Raw genomic sequence first — 17238 nt, forward strand, 5'->3', positions numbered from 1 at the left:
AGGAAAAAGGAATCGCCATTCATAATCCATTCTCCCCCTTATCAGGGATTGAACTCGGACACTCAGCCACTAAGCCACATTTTGTATTTTATTTAGAGACAGGGTCTCACTGAGTTGTTTAACACCTTGCCATTGCTGAGTCTGGCTTTGAACTCGAAATCCTTCTGCTTCATCCTCCTGAGCTGCTGAGATTGCAGGTGTGCACAACTCACCCAGTTTATAATCCAGTCTTCATAATGGTTTTATGTATATCTCCCCCTTCTTCTTTCCCTTAAAAAAAAAGAGGCTGTACATACTATACATACTGATTTCTAATCTGCTTTTTTTTTTTTCATTACTATATTGTGAATAGTATGAATGGCTTCTCATGTCCTTAAATGTTTATTGTTTTTTTTTTTTTAAAGAGAGAGAGAGAGAGAGAGGGAGGGAGGGAGGGAGAATTTTAATATTTATTTTTTAGTTTTCGGCGGATACAGCATCTTTGTTGGTATGTGGTGCTGAGGATCGAACCCGGGCCGCACACATGCCAGGCGAGTGCGCTACCGCTTAGTGTCATTTTTTGGGGTATTGAGTAATAGTATTTTCAAAACTGTTATTGTAATGTGATTGTGGAGCTGGGTACAATGGCACAAACATGTAATCCCAACAACTCTAGAGTCTTGAGAAAGGATTGCAAATTCAAATTCAAGGCCAATCTGGGCATCTTAGTAGGATTCTGTCTCAAAATAAAAAGGCCTGGAAATGAATTCTGTACATGAGTGAGTCCCTGGATTCAATCCCTATTACCTCTCCCCCCAAAAAAAGTTTGTATAAAATTAGGAAATACTAATAAAAGTAAAAAATGCCAAACTATCGTTAACTTTTGTTAACATTGTGTTTTATATTTACTGAAGGAAAATTAGAAAATACAAGAAAACCAAGAATTATTGTATGATATTAATCTTCAGTAGTATATCATTGTATAGTATGTACTTGCAGAAATTTTCTGTGTATATCTTTTTTCCTCCTAAAGTATATATTGTTTATTGAGCTTTTACTATATACACTAAGCACTGTACTAACAATCTTTTTAAAAGTGTGACCACTTAGCTGAGGAGGCTGAAGCAGGAGAATCACAAGTTCAAAGCCAGCCTCAGCAAGACTCTCTCAAAACAAAAAATAAAAATAAAAAGGGCTGGGGATGTGGTTTACTGGTTAAGTGTGCATAGGTTCAATCCCTAGTATCCCCCCAAAAAGTAATAAATAAAAGTTTGATCTCACTAGGAATGTAGCTAAGAGGTAGAGAGCACTTGCCTAATGATGTGTGAGGCCTTGGGTTCAATCTCTAGCACCACAAGGAAAAAAAGAAAAGAAAAAAGTGGCACCTCATTTAATTCCCAAAACTACCTGTGTGACAGGTTCTATTGTTATTCCTGTTTTATAGAAGAGAAAACTGGAGTAACACTATTGTTTTGTAATATTTTTATTGATTGTGTCAAAATGTTTACTGCTGAGACAGATAGTTCTACATCTTTAAGAGCTTAACTAGTACTCCATTGTATAGTTATATTTTCATTGTTCCTTTTTGTTGAACTTTTATATTATTTTCAGTTATATGCTGTTATAAATAATTTATTGCGGGCTGGGGATGTGGCTCAAGCGGTAGCGCGCTCGCCTGGCATGCGTGCGAACCGGGTTCGATCCTCAGCACCACATACCAACAAAGATGTTGTGTCCGCCGAGAACGAAAAAATAAATATTAAAAATTCTCTCTCTCTCTCTCCTCTCTCACTCTCTCTAAAAAAAAATAAATAAATAAAAAAATAAAAAAATAATTTATTGCAATTAGTAGCCTTGTGTATTTTTTTTCCCCCCTCAAAACTAATTCCTGGGGCTGGGGTTGTGGCTCAGTGGTAGAGCACTTGCCTAGCACGTTCAAGGTGCTGGGTTCCATCCTCAGCACCACATAAAAGTAAATAAATAAAATAAAGGTATTGTGGGCTGGGGATGTGGCTCAATCGGTAGTGCATTCGCCTGGCATGCGTGCGGCCCGGGTTCGATCCTCAGCACCGCATACCAACAAAGATGTTGTGTCCGCCGAGAACTAAAAAATAAATATTAAAAATTCTCTCACTCTCTCTCTCTCTTTTTTTTTTTAAAGAGAGAGTGAGAGAGGAGAGAGAGAGAGAGAGAATTTTTAATATTTTTATTTTTTAGTTCTCGGCGGGCACAACATCTTTGTTTGTATGTGGTGCTGAGGATCGAACCCGGGCCGCACGCATGCCAGGCGAATGCACTACCGATTGAGCCACATCCCCAGCCCCCTCTCACTCTCTCTTTAAAAAAATAAATAAATAAAGGTATTGTGTCCAACTACAACTAAAAAAAAAAAAAGTTTAAAAAAATAAATAAATAAAAGTTAGGCTGGGTGCCATGGCATACACCTATAATCCCAGCAGCTTGGAAGGCTGAGGCTGGAGGATTGGGAGTTCAAAGACAGCCTCAGCAATTTAGCAAGGCACTTAGCAACTCAGTGAGATCCTATCTCTAAATTAAAAAAAAAAAAAAAAGGATGGGGCTGGGGTTGTGGCTCAGTGGTAGCCTGCTTGCCTAGCTCTGAGAGGCACTGGATTCTATCATCAGCACCACATATAAATAAATAAACAAAATAAAGATATTGTGTCCATCTACAACTAAAAAGGGGGGTGGCTGGGAATATGGCTCAGTGGTTAAGTGATTTTTTTTTTGATTGGGTTCAATCCAAAAAAAAAAGAAGAACAATAAAAAACCCAAAATTACCTAAATAAATTTAAAAAATAAGAAGTTACACTAATAGTGAACCTGCTTTAAAAAAATATATATAATTGGACTGGGATCACCACTCAGTGGTAGAGCGCTTGTCTAGCATGTGTGAGGCACTGGGTTTGATTTTCAGCACTGCATATAAATAAATGAATAAAATTAAGGTTCATCAATATCTAAAAAATATTTTTATAAAAGTACAATAATTATTATTATTTTTTTTTTAGAGAGAGAGAGAGAGAGAGAGAATTTTTAATATTTATTTATTTATTTTTTAGTTCTCGGCGGACACAACATCTTTGTTGGTATGTGGTGCTGAGGATCGAACCCGGGCCGCACGCATGCCAGGCGAGCGCGCTACCGATTGAGCCACATCCTCAGCCCCTAATTATTATTATTTTATACTGGGGGGTTAAACTCAGGGGCATTTAACCACTGAACCACATTTCCAGCCCATTTTTTGTTTTGTTTTTTGTTTTTTGTTTTCAGGGGGGCAAGTACTGTGGGGATTGAACTCAGGAGCACTCAACCACTGAGCCGCTTCCCCACCCCTATTTTGTATTTAGAGTCAAGGTCTCACCAAAATGCTTTAGCACCTTGACATTCCTGAGGCTGGCTTTGAACTCATCCTCCTGCCTCAGCCTCCTGAGCCGCTGGGATTCAGGTGTGCACCATTGAACCTGGTCTGTTTTGTTTTGTTTGGTTGAGACAAAGTCTTGATAAGTTGCTTAGGGATCTTGCAGGGTTGCTAAGGCTGGCCTCAAACTTTCTTTTTTATTTAGTTTTTTGTTCTTATTTTTATGTGCTGCTAAGAATCAAACCCAGTGCCTCACACGTTAGGCAAGCATTCTACCACTGAGCTACAACATCAGCCCTGGCCTCCTATTTCAGTCCTCCTATTTCAGCTTCCTGGCCTCCTGAGACGCTGGGATTACAGCTATGTGACACTGTGCCTGACTATAAAATTAATTTCGAGAAGTAGAATTCTTGTGCCAGACTTTCTTAAGGCTTTTGATACACATTGTGAAATTACTTTTTAGAAAGATTATACCAATTCATCTTGCCCTACATGGTGTGAGTGCCTGTTTCTCTGAATATTTATGACCACCATATGGTACTTCTTCATTATACACATTTTCTTTGAGCTCAGTGTACCAGGCGTGTACTGCAGTGAGCAGTGGTCCCTGCCTTCGTGAAGCTTGTAGTCTTTTTAGTAATGATGTAATCTTTACCAGTTTAATAGGCAACTAATGATACTCTGTTTTAGCATGCATTCTTTTTTTATACTATGTATATTTTGTTTGTATTGGTGGTTATTTGATTTCTTTTGTAAAGTATTGGCTATGTTCTTTGCTTATTTTCTTGTTGATTTTTAAGTTGTCATTATATGGTAAAGCTCCATAGGTAGGATATTACCTTTGTGTTTATCATATATTACATTTGTCCCAGATATCTTTTCCTCCCAGTTTGTCATCTGCCTATATTCCTAAATAAATAATTTGTAATAAGTAATTCTGTCAGTCTTTTCCGATATTTCAGTTGTCATGTTTAGAAGGTCCTTCCACTTACCTATTGTCTCCATACAGTACATATATGGTTTTGTTTTTTACACTTAAATTTTATTTATTTATTTTTTAGTTTTTCGGTAGAGACAACATCTTTGTTTGTATGTGGTGCTGAGGATCGAACCCAGGCCGCAGGCATGCTAGGCAAGCATTCTACCACTGAGCCACAACTCAGCGCCTCCAGCCTTTATTATTACCATTTTATTTTAGTTGTACTGGGGTTTAATCCCAGGGGCACTTTCTTTGTTACTTAGCTACATCCTCACTCCTTTTTATTTTGAGACAGGGTCTTGCCTTGAACTGGTGATCCTCCTGTCTTGCTCTCTCTGTCTTAGCTAGGATTATGGGCATGCACCATTTTCTTATTTCTTTCTTTCTTTCTTTTTTTTTTTTTTTTTTTTGTGGTTGTGGAGATTGAACCCAGGGCCTTGTGCATGCAAGGCAGACACTCTACCAACTGAGCTATATTCCCAGCCTATTCTTATTTCTTAACATTGACCTGGATCTGCTTATGAACTTCATATTTTATTCATTTATTAGCTCTGTCCCTGTACTCCTGTTGTTACTCTTGGCTTTTGGTGGCACACATCCTATTTTTTTTGGCCGGGTGTCGAGGGGAGTACCGGGTATTGAACTCAGGGACACTCTACCACTGAGCCACATCCCCAGTCCTATATTGTTTATATATAAATTATATATATATGTGTGTGATGTGTGTGTGTGTGTGTGTGTGTGTGTGTGTGTGTGAGAGAGAGAGAGAGAGAGAGAGAGAGAGAGTATTTAGTTGTTGATAGACCTGAGAAATGAATGCAGTGCCTCACACATGCCAGGCAAGTGCCCTATTTTGTATTTTATTTAGAGACAGGGTCTCACTGAGTTGCTTAGCACCTCACTTTTGCTGAGGCTGGCTTTGAACTCAGGATCTTTCTACCTCAGCCTCCCAAGCCACTGGGATTACAGGCATATTCCACTGCACCCAGTCACAAGTCCTATTTTCTTAAAAATTCCATTTGTTTAGTTTAGAAAGCTCTAAGCTTACAAATTATGTTAAGATTTAACACATATATAATATTGGGTCTTCCTATTCAGGAATATCATTATTGATGTGTTGTATTTACAAGTAGAATATTCATTTGGAGATGTCCTGTAGTCTTTGGTGCATATATATGGGTATGAAGCTCAGATCATAGGCATGGGGGACAAGAAAAAAAAGATGTGGGATTTTGGGGCTTACATGTGGTATGCAAACCATTAGATGAGATTGCTTAGAAGCATTTAGATGGAGGCTAAGCATAGCTCTCTGGGAATTGACATTTAAGAGGAAAATAAATTACCTGAAAAAATACATGATGTTGAAAGTTTCAATTGGGAGAGTAGACAAGGCAAGGACCTTTAATTCTTGGTTCTGTTTACTAATCATGTGACATTACTTTCCTAAACCTTTATTTCCTCTTCTTTGGAATGGGAATATTATTATCTATTCTATAATATTGTTTAGAGTATAAACTGAAGAAAGATGGAGACAACAGGATATGTTAGTAGAGATAAGATGAGCTTTGTGGTCACCATTGGGGTTTGGATTCTTGCTTTACCATTTACAAAGTTGTACTGTCTTAGGAAGCTATTCAGCTTCTGGTTCACACTTTCCAAGTGGGGGATAATGATAATAATACCTTTCTCATAGGAATATTTCTAGGTTTCAATGAGATAATATAGATAATATGCTTAGCACAATTTCTGGGACTCAAATGTTTGCCTTGGTGATAGTGATATGTATAGAGTGGTCAATGCACAAAACCTAGCGTATGGATAATATTAGTGCAGGCCTTCTGTCTGAAACTTATTTTTTTTTTTTCATACTGTTTTTTTTTTTTTTTTTTTTTGGTACTAGGGATTGAACCCAGGGACATTTTACCTCTGAGATATAGCCCCAGTCCTTTTTATTTATTATTTATTATTTATTATTTATTTATTTTTTTTAAGAGAGAGTGAGAGAGGGAAGAGAGAGAGAGAGAGAGAGAGAGAGAATTTTTTAATATTTATTTTTTAGTTCTCGGCGGACACAACATCTTTGTTGGTATGTGGTGCTGAGGATCGAACCCGGGCCGCACGCATGCCAGGCGAGCGCGCTACCGCTTGAGCCACATCCCCAGCCCTGTCTGAAACTTATGAATAGGAAGAGATCTATACTCTTCACAAAAGTTTAGAATAGGAGAAAAAAGACTGGCACATTGATATGGCCATTTGGGACATATGTGTGATTGGGTCACGCAGGCCTATTATGGAATCCAGTTTTACTTAGGTTATTTATCTTGAGCTTGTGATGAAGGGAACTATTTAGCTAAACATTTTATTTCCCTCTTCCTCCAGGCAAACATAGACCCTCCCAAGCTGAGTAGAGATGAGCAGCGGGGAAGAGGTGCCCTCTTACAGGACATTTGCAAAGGGACCAAACTGAAGAAGGTGACCAACATTAATGATCGGAGTGCTCCTGTCCTCGAGAGTGAGTCTAAGCTTCATTTCCTAGTGAGACACGAGGATTCCAAAATTGACTTGGAGATTTATCTGGGCTGTCATTTTTATTATTGAGTCTTGAGTGAGAAACTTTTGTCCTGGGACTTCCATTGGCTCTTCCTGTTTGCTCATTTGAATACTTAAAAATTTCTTCCTGACCCTTGACAAGTATTCTCCAAGTTAAGACTCCCACCTTCTAATGCTTGTTGGGACACATCTTTGGCTGTTTTTTGAGGAGACTACTACATTCCTAGAAACCTCTTGACTGAAACCAAACATGATTTTATAATTGATACAAGTTTCCATTCCTGTAGTCCTCTGGAGAGTTTCCTTGAACTGTTAGCTCCCTTACATCTGGGATTTGGAAAGGAGAGCCCAGAGAACTCTGTTGAACGTTTCTTTATCCCACTTGTTATCACTTCACCCTAAGTAAGAGAAGAATGGCTCCTTGTTCCTTTTGTTTTTTTCTCTTTCATCACAGTGAAGAGTTCCATCCCCATTTGAAGCTGTGGAGTAGAAAGGTCTAGCTTTTTTAAATGAAAAGGCAAAAAAAAAAAGCAAGATTGGTTTGTTTGTGAATTAAAGCCCAGATAGAGGAGGGGTTTTGTCCTGGGGTTGACTGGTCATCAGCACAGACTATACGACATGAAAACTTAATGGTATGCTTTCCAGAGCCCAGAGGAAGCAGTGGTGGTTACGGCTCTGGAGCTGCTGCCCTGCAACCCAAGGGAGGTCTCTTCCAAGGAGGAGTGCCGAAGCTCCGCCCTGTAGGAGCCAAAGACGGTTCAGGTATCTGATAAATACTTTCTTAGGAGATTTCTAAAGTGCATTTGTTAATTTCTGACTTGTCCCAAGTAGGTCATCTGGAGTTGAGGACTGTGGTTGAGGTGGGAACAGAGGAGTAGTTACAGAATAAACAAAATTTGAGAGGTTAAATAAAAATGTATTCAGCTTAGGTAAAGAAAATGTGATAGATTTACAAAAGAATATTATTCGGCATTTAAATAGAAGGAAATTCTGTCATGCCTGTAATTCCTATACCACTGAGCCACAACCCCATATAGACATAAATAAGCTAGGAGGACAGTATTTTAAGTGAAATAAGCCAAATAGACACAGAAAGGTGAACACTGTATGATCTCACTTATATTTAGAATCTAAAATAATTGAATAAGGAAGTTGAGAATACAATGTTGGTTACTATTAGCTCGGGTAAGCCAGAGATATTGATCAAAAGGGGATAAGGACAGAGACATTAATCAAAGAGTAGAGAGTTTCAGTTAGACAGGAAAAATACATTTTAGTAATCTATTACATAGCATGGTAATTATAGTGAATAATAATATATATTTCAGAATTGCTGAAAGAGTGATTTTAAATGTTATTACTGTGAAGAAATAAATATTTGACACGCTAGGTTTGTTAATGAGCTTGATTTAATCCTTCCGCAGAGTATATATCACTTTGTATACCCCATAAGTATGTATAGGTATTATTTGCCAACTAAAAATAAAATCAAAAAAATTATTCAGCTTATATCAGCAAAAATTTTTAAATGATTCTGAGCCTAAAAATCAAATAAAAACTCAGAACTAAGTCTGGGAAGTAGCTCAGTGATAGAGGGAGTGCTTTATATTTATCAAGCCCTGGGTTTGACTCTCAACACCACAAACAAAACAAATTCCAGAATTGTGAAGATTGCACTGAGGAGGCAGGTGAAGTAGAGATACTGTCTAATAGATACCTTGCTCTGTTGACCCAGTGTTGTCTGATGTATTTGTAGAGAACATAGCTGGTAAGCCAGCGCTACAAGTCCCCAGTTCTAGAGCTGCTGCCCCAAGGCCTCCAGTATCTACAGCCAGTGGACGTCCGCAAGATGATACAGACAGTGGCCGAGCCTCCCTCCCAGAACTGCCCCGGATGCAGAGACCCTCTTTACCGGACCTTTCTCGGCCCAATACCACCAGCAGTACGGGCATGAAGCACAGCTCCTCCGCACCTCCCCCACCACCTCCAGGGCGTCGTGCCAACGCACCCCCTACACCTCTGCCTATGCACAGCAACAAAGCCCCAGCCTACAACCGAGAGAAACCCTTGCCACCGACACCTGGACAAAGGCTCCACCCTGGCCGAGAGGGCCCTCCTGCTCCCCCTCCAGTCAAACCACCTCCTTCCCCTGTGAATATCAGAACAGGACCAAGTGGCCAATCTCTGGCTCCTCCTCCGCCGCCTTACCGCCAACCTCCCGGGGTCCCCAATGGACCTTCCAGTCCCACTAATGAATCAGCCCCCGAGCTGCCTCAGAGACACAATTCTTTACATAGGAAGACACCCGGGCCTGTCAGAGGCCTAGCACCTCCTCCACCCACCTCAGCATCTCCCTCTTTATTGAGTAATAGGCCTCCTCCTCCAGCTCGAGACCCTCCTAGTAGAGGAGCAGGTAAGTGTTTCGAAACCCCTTTATTTCCTTTCATGATTTTTTTTTCACCTTGTTTTCCTCAGAGTGTCCCTTCAGTGATTGAGGAGAAGAATAATTCATACACTTGTATTATTGAGAGCCATTTTTTTGGTACCTGGGATTGAACCCAGGGATGCTTAACCACTGAGCCATATCCCCAGCCTATTTAAAAAAAAAAAAAAAAAAAACATGGTGTAATTTTTTTTTAAATACCTTTATTTTGTTTATTTATTTATTTATTTTTGTGTGGTGCTGGTGATCAAACCCGGTGCCTCATACATGCTAGGCAAGCGCTATACCACTGAGCTACAACCCCAGCCTCCCAGCCTGTTTTTTGTTTTTTGTTTTGTTTTTTACAGGGTTATGGAAAGTTGCTTAGGGCCTCACTAAGTTGCTGGGGCCAGCTTTGAACTTATGATCCTCCTGCCTCAGCCTCCTGAGACACTGGAATTACAGGCATGGGGCACTGCACTCAGCTTTGAGAGCGGTTTTATATGTCAGTCTCTGTTGTTAGGGAAACATGAGTAAATAGAAAAGATAAAAAATTCTTGTTCTGGATAAAGTAGTAAAACAAATATATAGTACATGGTCTACTTTGGAGAAACACAAAGGAGAGAAGAAATATGAGGGTGGGAATGAGGAAATACTTTGAGATGGAGGAGTAGGTAGAGTCAGGACAAAGCCTTACTGATACAATGATTTTTATTTTTTATTTTTATTTTTTTAGTTTTTGTTTTTTTGGTATTGGGAATTCAACCCAGGGGTGCTTTACTGCTGAGCCACATTTCTAGCCTTTTTTGTTTTTCATTTTGAGATAGAGTTTTGCTAAGTGGCTGACACTGATCTCAAACTTATGATCTTCCTGCCTTAGCTTCCTGAATTGCTGGGATTATAGGCATGTGCCACTGCACTCAGCATTTTTTTTTTTTTTTTTTTTTTGGTACTGGGGAATTGAATTCGGGTGCTTAACCACTGAGCCACATCTCCAGCTCTTTTTATGTTTTAAACAGTGACAATTTGGCAAAGACCTGAAATAACGATGGGTAAGCTTAGAAATTCTCTGAAGAGTATAACCATTGCAGGCAGTGGGGACAAGTGAAGAGGCCTCAAGGCATGACTGTTTGTTTTTGTTTTTTTTAAAGGAGTATTTTTGACTCATTTTGGGGACAGTAAGGGAGGTCATTTTGACAGGATGAGAAGGAGTAAGGGGAAGAGTGGCAGGAGTGGAGGTGAGAAAACTAGATTTTCCTGAGAGATCATTGTAGGACTTTGTGAAGAGTTTGGACTGAACTCTGTGATGGGGAGCTACTGGGGGGCGGGGGTTAACAGAGAAGTAGTATTTATTTGATTTACTATTTAATGAGACCACTAGCTTCTGTGTTGAGAACAGACTGTAGGAAGATTGAGGTGGCAAAAAGGAGATCACTCAGGAGGCTGTTGGAATAAACTGGGCAGGTGGGTAAGACAGCAGCAGATTTGGGAGAGGAGTGCTGTTTGGTTTTTGGCATTAAATAAGTTTGAGATGCCTATTAGACGTCCAAGGAGAGAGAGTGAATTGGTGATTGAATGACACTTTAAAGTTTAGGGGAGAGATCTGGGCTAGAGAGGTTAATCTGAATGGCATCAAAAACCACATGCTTGATGATATCACCTAAGGAGGTAGTTATATATAGAAAATGTCTGTGGCTGGGGCCTCCTATGTTAGAGATGAAGCAAACCCAGCAGAGGAAATAAAAATCCTCTAATGAGGAAGGAGGGAGAAAAACCAAGAGAGTGATGGAAAAACCTCAAGGTAAAGTGAGCACCTCTTTTCAGTGCTGTTGAAGGGTCTGGTAAGTTGGAGGCTGAGAACTGACGTTGGTCTTAGTATCAGAGGACCAAAACAAACAAACCAACAAACCAGCAGAGTGGGAACAATTTACCTGAATAGTCTTTGAGGAGACAGGAGGAAATGGGATCTGATCTATAGGTAAGGGGTCTTCCATAGAAACAAGAGAATAAGTAGTGCAGTAGTAGGAGCTTGTGAAGTTTCTTCTAATTTGCTTGTTTTCACAGTGAAGAACATCAGCTATAAGTGATAGGGAAGGAGAGGACAGTTTGAGGATAGAGAGAAAAGGCATGAATGGCCATCTGGAACGCAGGAGTTGAATGGACTAGCATTCTAGGGTAGCTAAAACGTAAAAGGCCTACTTCAGATTAGGGGCCATATGTTTTAAGTAAGAGTAATCAACATGGTGTGTGTTCAGCAGTGCATTTGCAGGTACAGAATAAGGTGCAGAATTGTAGGTAACCAGTGTTGGCATTTTTTGGGCATGTGTGATTGTAAGGGAGAGTGGGGTGTGGGTATAATAAAGCTGTATTCCTATGTTATTGGACTTTGAACCATTCCTCCCAAAAGTGGCTGTTAAGCTCTATGTGAACATATATTAATCTTTATATATATAGAATGTTGATAAAGAAATTGTCACTGGGCATGGTATCATATGCCTGTAGTCTAAGTTACTCAGGAGACTGAGGCAGAAAGATCTCTTGAGCCCAGGAGTTTGAGGCCAGTTTGGGCAGCATAGTAAGATACTGTTTCAACAACAAAAGTCTTGTCTTCAAGAAGTATGCATTATAAGCCCATTAAGCCGGGCATGGTGACACACGTCTGTAATCCCAGCTACTTGGAATGTTGAGGCAGGAGGATGGAAGGTTTAAAACCAGCCTCAGCAATTTAGTGAGGCCCTGAGCAACTTAGCAAGACCCTATCTCAAAATAAAACATAAAAAGGGCTGGGGATGTAGTTAAGTGCCCTGGGTTCAATCCCTGGTACCAAAAAAAAAAAAAAAGAAAAAGTCCATTAACCTGTGCTGCTGCTTAGTTAGGTACATACAGATTTGTACTTTAGGAGTTGGCAATCTAATAAAGGCCAAACAGTAGTCCACACGTTTTTGACCCATATTTCCTTAGTTTTTGCCACAAGGATATGGTCCTAAGGTGGCCCTTGATTCTAAGAAGTTCAGTTTTAATTAATTATTATTATTTTTTTTGTGTGAGAGAGATTGGGGGTTGAACCCAGGGGCACTCTACCAATGAGCTGCATCCCTAGCCCTTTTTTTTAAATTTTAAGACTGAGTCTTTGGGGCTGGGGATGTGGCTCAAGCGGTAGCGCGCTCGCCTGGCATGCGTGCGGCCCGGGTTCGATCCTCAGCACCACATACCAACAAAGATGTTGTGTCCGCCGAGAACTAAAAAATAAATATTAAAAATTCTCTCTCTCTCTCACTCTCTCCCCTCTCTCACTCTCTCTTTAAAAAAAAAAAAAAAAAAAAAGACTGAGTCTTGCTAAGTTGTCGAGGCTGGCCTAGACCTTGCAATCCTTCTATTCTAGCCTCCTGAGTTCTTGGGCTTACAGGTGTGTGCCACCATATCTGGCCTATTTTTTTTTTTTAATTTAATGATTTCTTTAAAAAGACACTTTGTTTGGGAAAAGCTTGTTATCTTTCAAACCCATCCAGGAGAGAAGAAGAGAAAAACACAATTTCTGTATGGTTTGAATAGTCTATAGACGTCTTGCTTCTCACATCTCAGTTCTATGTGCTTTGTTTGGAAAATTTTGAAATTATGATCTTTGTTCTTCTGTCTAGTTAGCCATTACCAATGTTGGACTGGGAGAGGCCTCGGCTTATGTCTCATCAGTAACCAGAACAGTAGTTCTTTTTTTTATCTATTTTATTTTTTTAGTTATAGACAAACACAATACATTTCTTTATTCATTTATTTTTACTCAGTACTGAGGATTAAACCCAGTGCCTCACATGTACTAGGCAAGTGCTCTGTCACTGAGCTACAGACCCAGCCCAAAACAGCAATTCTTTTTTTTTTTTAGTTGTCAGTGGACCTTTATTTTGCTTTTTATTTATATGTGATGCTGAGAATCAAATCCAGTGCCTCCCAATGTCCGGCAAGCACTCTATCACTGAACTACAACCCCAGCCAGAGAACAGCAATTTTTAAGAGTTGTACATTGGGAAAAAAAGATATTTTTATCTGAGGTTTTCTGAGTAGTGACTCTATTTGTTGTATGGCTTTGGGCAGATTGCTCTGATTTTCTGTTTCTTTACTTATCTGTAAGTGATTCAGCTATGGTGGCACAGCCCTACCTGTAATCCCAGTAACTTGGGAGGCTGAGGCAGGAGGATCACAAGTTCCAGACTAGCTTCAGTAGCCTAACAAGACCCTGTCTCAAAATAAAAAGTAAAAAGAGCTGGGGGTGTAGCTAAGTGTCACAGCATCCCTGCATTCAATCTCCAGTATTGCAAAAATAAATTAATTAAAATTAAAAACATAATAAGCTAAATAAAAATATGTGTGAAAATGTGAGGTGCTGATGAATTTTACTGGTTTTATGTAAATTGCTTCTAGGTATGGACTTACCTTTTTAGATAATATTGTGGCACTATTATGTGATAATGTCCTTTTGTTTCTATATGAATTATTTATATTTGAAAGCATGGAATCTTTAACTTCTCAAGAGTGCTCAGCCACCAAAAAACTTGGTTTTATTGATCCACAGAATTTATTTTCTTAAATTTTCCTTTGAGGAGTAAAATACAGTCCTTTTTTAAGGGAATCAAAAGAGAAAATTGATCCATCATGTTTTCTTCAAAACTCGGATTATTTTGGATTCCAAAAGGCTGTCTCCTACCCCAGGGCTTCTTTTGCAAGCTGATTGTTTTTTTAGGGTCTTTGGACTCTTGCTCTGTCATTTGAAATAGTCTTAAAACAGGATCTGTCAAAGAGCTCAGAGGCTTATTGGAGAGAGTGGGACATGGTTGGGATGACCCTTTGTGAGAAAGGAGCTGGATAAACCAGGCCGATCACTCTTGGCTTACTCTGTTTTGGCCAGCTCAGGTTGGCATTCCTCACTGAGACCTGTCTAGTGTCTAGCTGGTATCCTTGTGAACCTAACTAACCCTCTCTGCCTTACAAGTAGATACAGTTTTTCAGGGCCCTAGGAAATCTAGGGTTTAAGGAATAAAAAAGAGCTTTGATTTGGGATAAAAACAGGTTTAGAGATCTGCTAGGTGATAAGGAGATTAATCTTTATTATATCCAGTGATCCCTGCCCATATCTTAAATAGTCCTTAAAAAGAATGAGAGAGAATTCACATTCTGAGCATATCTTATGAGAAACAAAAACTAACATTTATTGAGTCTGTTGTGCTAGATTGTGTGTGTTCATATGTATCATCCCATTACTGTGTTCAGCTATATGATCACCCTACAGGAGTTCTCACAATATTTCAGGAGGAATGATAATATCCACTTTTATAATTAAAACAGTGTTAAGACACACTTCCAACACCTTAGTTAGGGCCAGGCGTGGTGGTGCATGCCTGTAATCCCAGCAGCTCAGGAGGCTTAGTCAGGAGGATCATGAGTTCAGAGCCAGCCTCAGCTACTTAGTGAGGACCTAAGCAACTCAGTGAGACTTCCTGTCTCTAAATAAATACAAAAAAGAGCTAGGGATGTGGCTCAGTGGTTAAACACCCATGGGTTCAATTCGTGGTACAAAAATTAAAAAAATAAAAATAAAAAAATCTAGGGAGATAAGATCCTTATTGCTTGAGGTAGAACAGTGTGAGGATATTGCAAAGAGCAGATGTAGGTACTGGTGATAATAGCTCAGTGGTAGAGTGCTTGCCTAGCAGGCAGAAGGCCCTGGGTTCAATCCCCGGCATCTCTCTCTGTCACACACCCCCCAAAAAAGAGCAGATGTATGCTGAGTCTATTTTTATTAGATCTGTGACCTTAGACAAATAATTTGAGTCCTAGTTGTCTCATTTGTGAAATGGGGATAATAGAAAATACTTTGTAGAGTGGCTGTTAGAGTTTTAGTTTTTAAAGATTTAGTACAGGGGCTGTGGCTGTGGCTCAGCGGTAGAACACTAGCCTAGCATATGCGAGCAAGGCCCTGGGTTCGATCCTCAGCACCACATAAAGTAAAAAATAAAGACATTATGTCCACCTACAACTAAAAAATAAATAAATAAATATATATATATATATATATATATATATATATATATATATGTATATATATATAAAATAAAGATTTAATACATAGTGAAATGCCTGGAATGTGATGGATACCCAGTCAGTGGTAGCTGCTCTTGTTAATTAAAAGCCTATGATAATACAACCTAAACACTGTAGAACCTATTCCAGTGATATTTCCCTTTTCTCAGGCATGCTTTTTAAATTTTTAAAAAATTAATTTTTTTAGTTGTAGATGGCACAATACCTTTATTTTGTTTGTTTATTTTTATGTGGTGCTAAAGATTGAATTCAGTGCCCCACACATAGTAGGCAAGTGCTCCACCACTGAGCTACAACCCCAGCCCATATTTATTTATTTTTATGTGCTGAAGATTGAACCCAGTGTCTCACATGTGATGGGCCAGCGCTCTGTCATTGAGCTTCAGCTCCAGCCCTTAGGCATATTTTTGATATTAGCTTCTTGGCAAAATTTTGTCTTTTAAAGATGAATTTGAGGGGCTGGGGATGTGGCTCAAGTGGTAGTGTGCTCGACTGGCATGCGTGCGGCCTGGGTTCAATCCTCAGCACCATATACAAATAAAGATGTTGTGTCCGCCGAAAACTAAAAAATAAATATTAAAATTCTCTCTCTCTCTCTTTAAAAAAAAAATAAAGATGAATTTGATTTTTGTAAATGGCCAAGAAGCAGAGTCAGAGATGGGTACACATTTTGTTTTTTTTTTCCTTTTTTTGGTATGAGGTTTGAACCTAGGAGTATTCCACCTAAACCCCCTGCCTAACCCCCCCACCTTTTTATGGGTACTGGGATTGAACTCAGGGGCATTTCCACTGAGCCACATCCCCAGCCCTATTTTGTATTTTCTTTAGAGCTAGGGTCTCATTGAGTTGCTTAGTGCCTTGCTAAGTTGCTGAGGCTAGCTCTGAACTCACAATCCTTCTGTCTCAGCCTCCCCAGCCGCTGGGATTATAGGCATGCACCACTGCACCTAGCTCCCCTGCCTTTTTTTTTAAGCTTTCACAGTGACACTTTTATTTCTGTGGAATTGACCCTAGAAATGTAGTGACTGATTATAATATGTGTATCCCCAATCTTTTTTATTTTTATTTTGAGACAAGGTCTTGCTAAGTTGCCCAGGCTGGCCTTGAATTTGGGGAGCCTCCTGCCTCTGACTCTTTTGAGTTGCTTGAGATTAAGGATATGCACCACTATATCCAGCCAAACGTTTTTGTTGTTGATGGTGATGTGACAGCCTCAGAAGTGCAATGTGACTTCCCATAATAATATCAGTGGTTCTGATAAACTGGCTTTGGAGGCACTTCCAAAAGAGGTGTTCCCAAATTTTTTGAGCAATGAGAAAAACACTGTATATATGTAACTTCCCAAGGTGAATCTACTATATATATTCTGAAAAACACTCAATTTAGTCTGTACTGTAAAGTTTTGGAATATATGCTGTAAGATACCAAAAAAAGGAGAAGCTCAAAATAGAGTAGATTGCTTTGAAGAAAGCCTTGAGAAGATAGGACTTGAATTGAACCCTGAAAGTTAGATAGGATTTGGGGGTTGAGGTTATAGCTCAATAGTAGAGTGCTTGCCTAACACGTGTGAGGCACTGAGTTCAATCCTCGGCACCACATAAAAAATAAATAAAATAAAGGTATTGTGTCCAACTACAACTAAAACAAATTAAAAAAAAAAAAGATACAACTTGGTATTAAGGGAAGAGGGATTTCAGAGTATTGCAGGGAGAGCCATAAGAACAAAACAGGGATTCAGTTTATTCATTAGACATGGAATACTTCCCATGTGCTGTACATTTGCACAGAAGAAGGAACTATTCAGACATTAGGGAGTACATAGTATACTAGGGAAGA

General features: G+C 39.4%; 1 protein-coding gene across 4 annotated transcripts in view; it reads left to right on the forward strand.

The window, feature by feature from the left end:
* Wipf2 (WAS/WASL interacting protein family member 2) overlaps window positions 1–17238 on the forward strand; it is a 49450-nt gene that overhangs the window by 22772 nt on the left and 9440 nt on the right. For all 4 annotated transcript variants that reach the window (XR_013343972.1, XM_026387050.2, XM_026387052.2 and 1 more), the window contains exons 3-5: window positions 6717–6849; window positions 7533–7649; window positions 8644–9300. Coding sequence is in view for 3 of the 4 variants with exons in the window: in XM_026387050.2 (XP_026242835.1) it covers window positions 6717–6849; window positions 7533–7649; window positions 8644–9300 (907 nt within the window). In the remaining variant the exon portion in view is untranslated. The remainder of the gene's footprint in view (window positions 1–6716; window positions 6850–7532; window positions 7650–8643; window positions 9301–17238) is intronic.

Source organism: Urocitellus parryii, chromosome 7 (assembly GCF_045843805.1).
Source record: "Urocitellus parryii isolate mUroPar1 chromosome 7, mUroPar1.hap1, whole genome shotgun sequence".
NCBI lineage: Eukaryota > Metazoa > Chordata > Mammalia > Rodentia > Sciuridae > Urocitellus > Urocitellus parryii.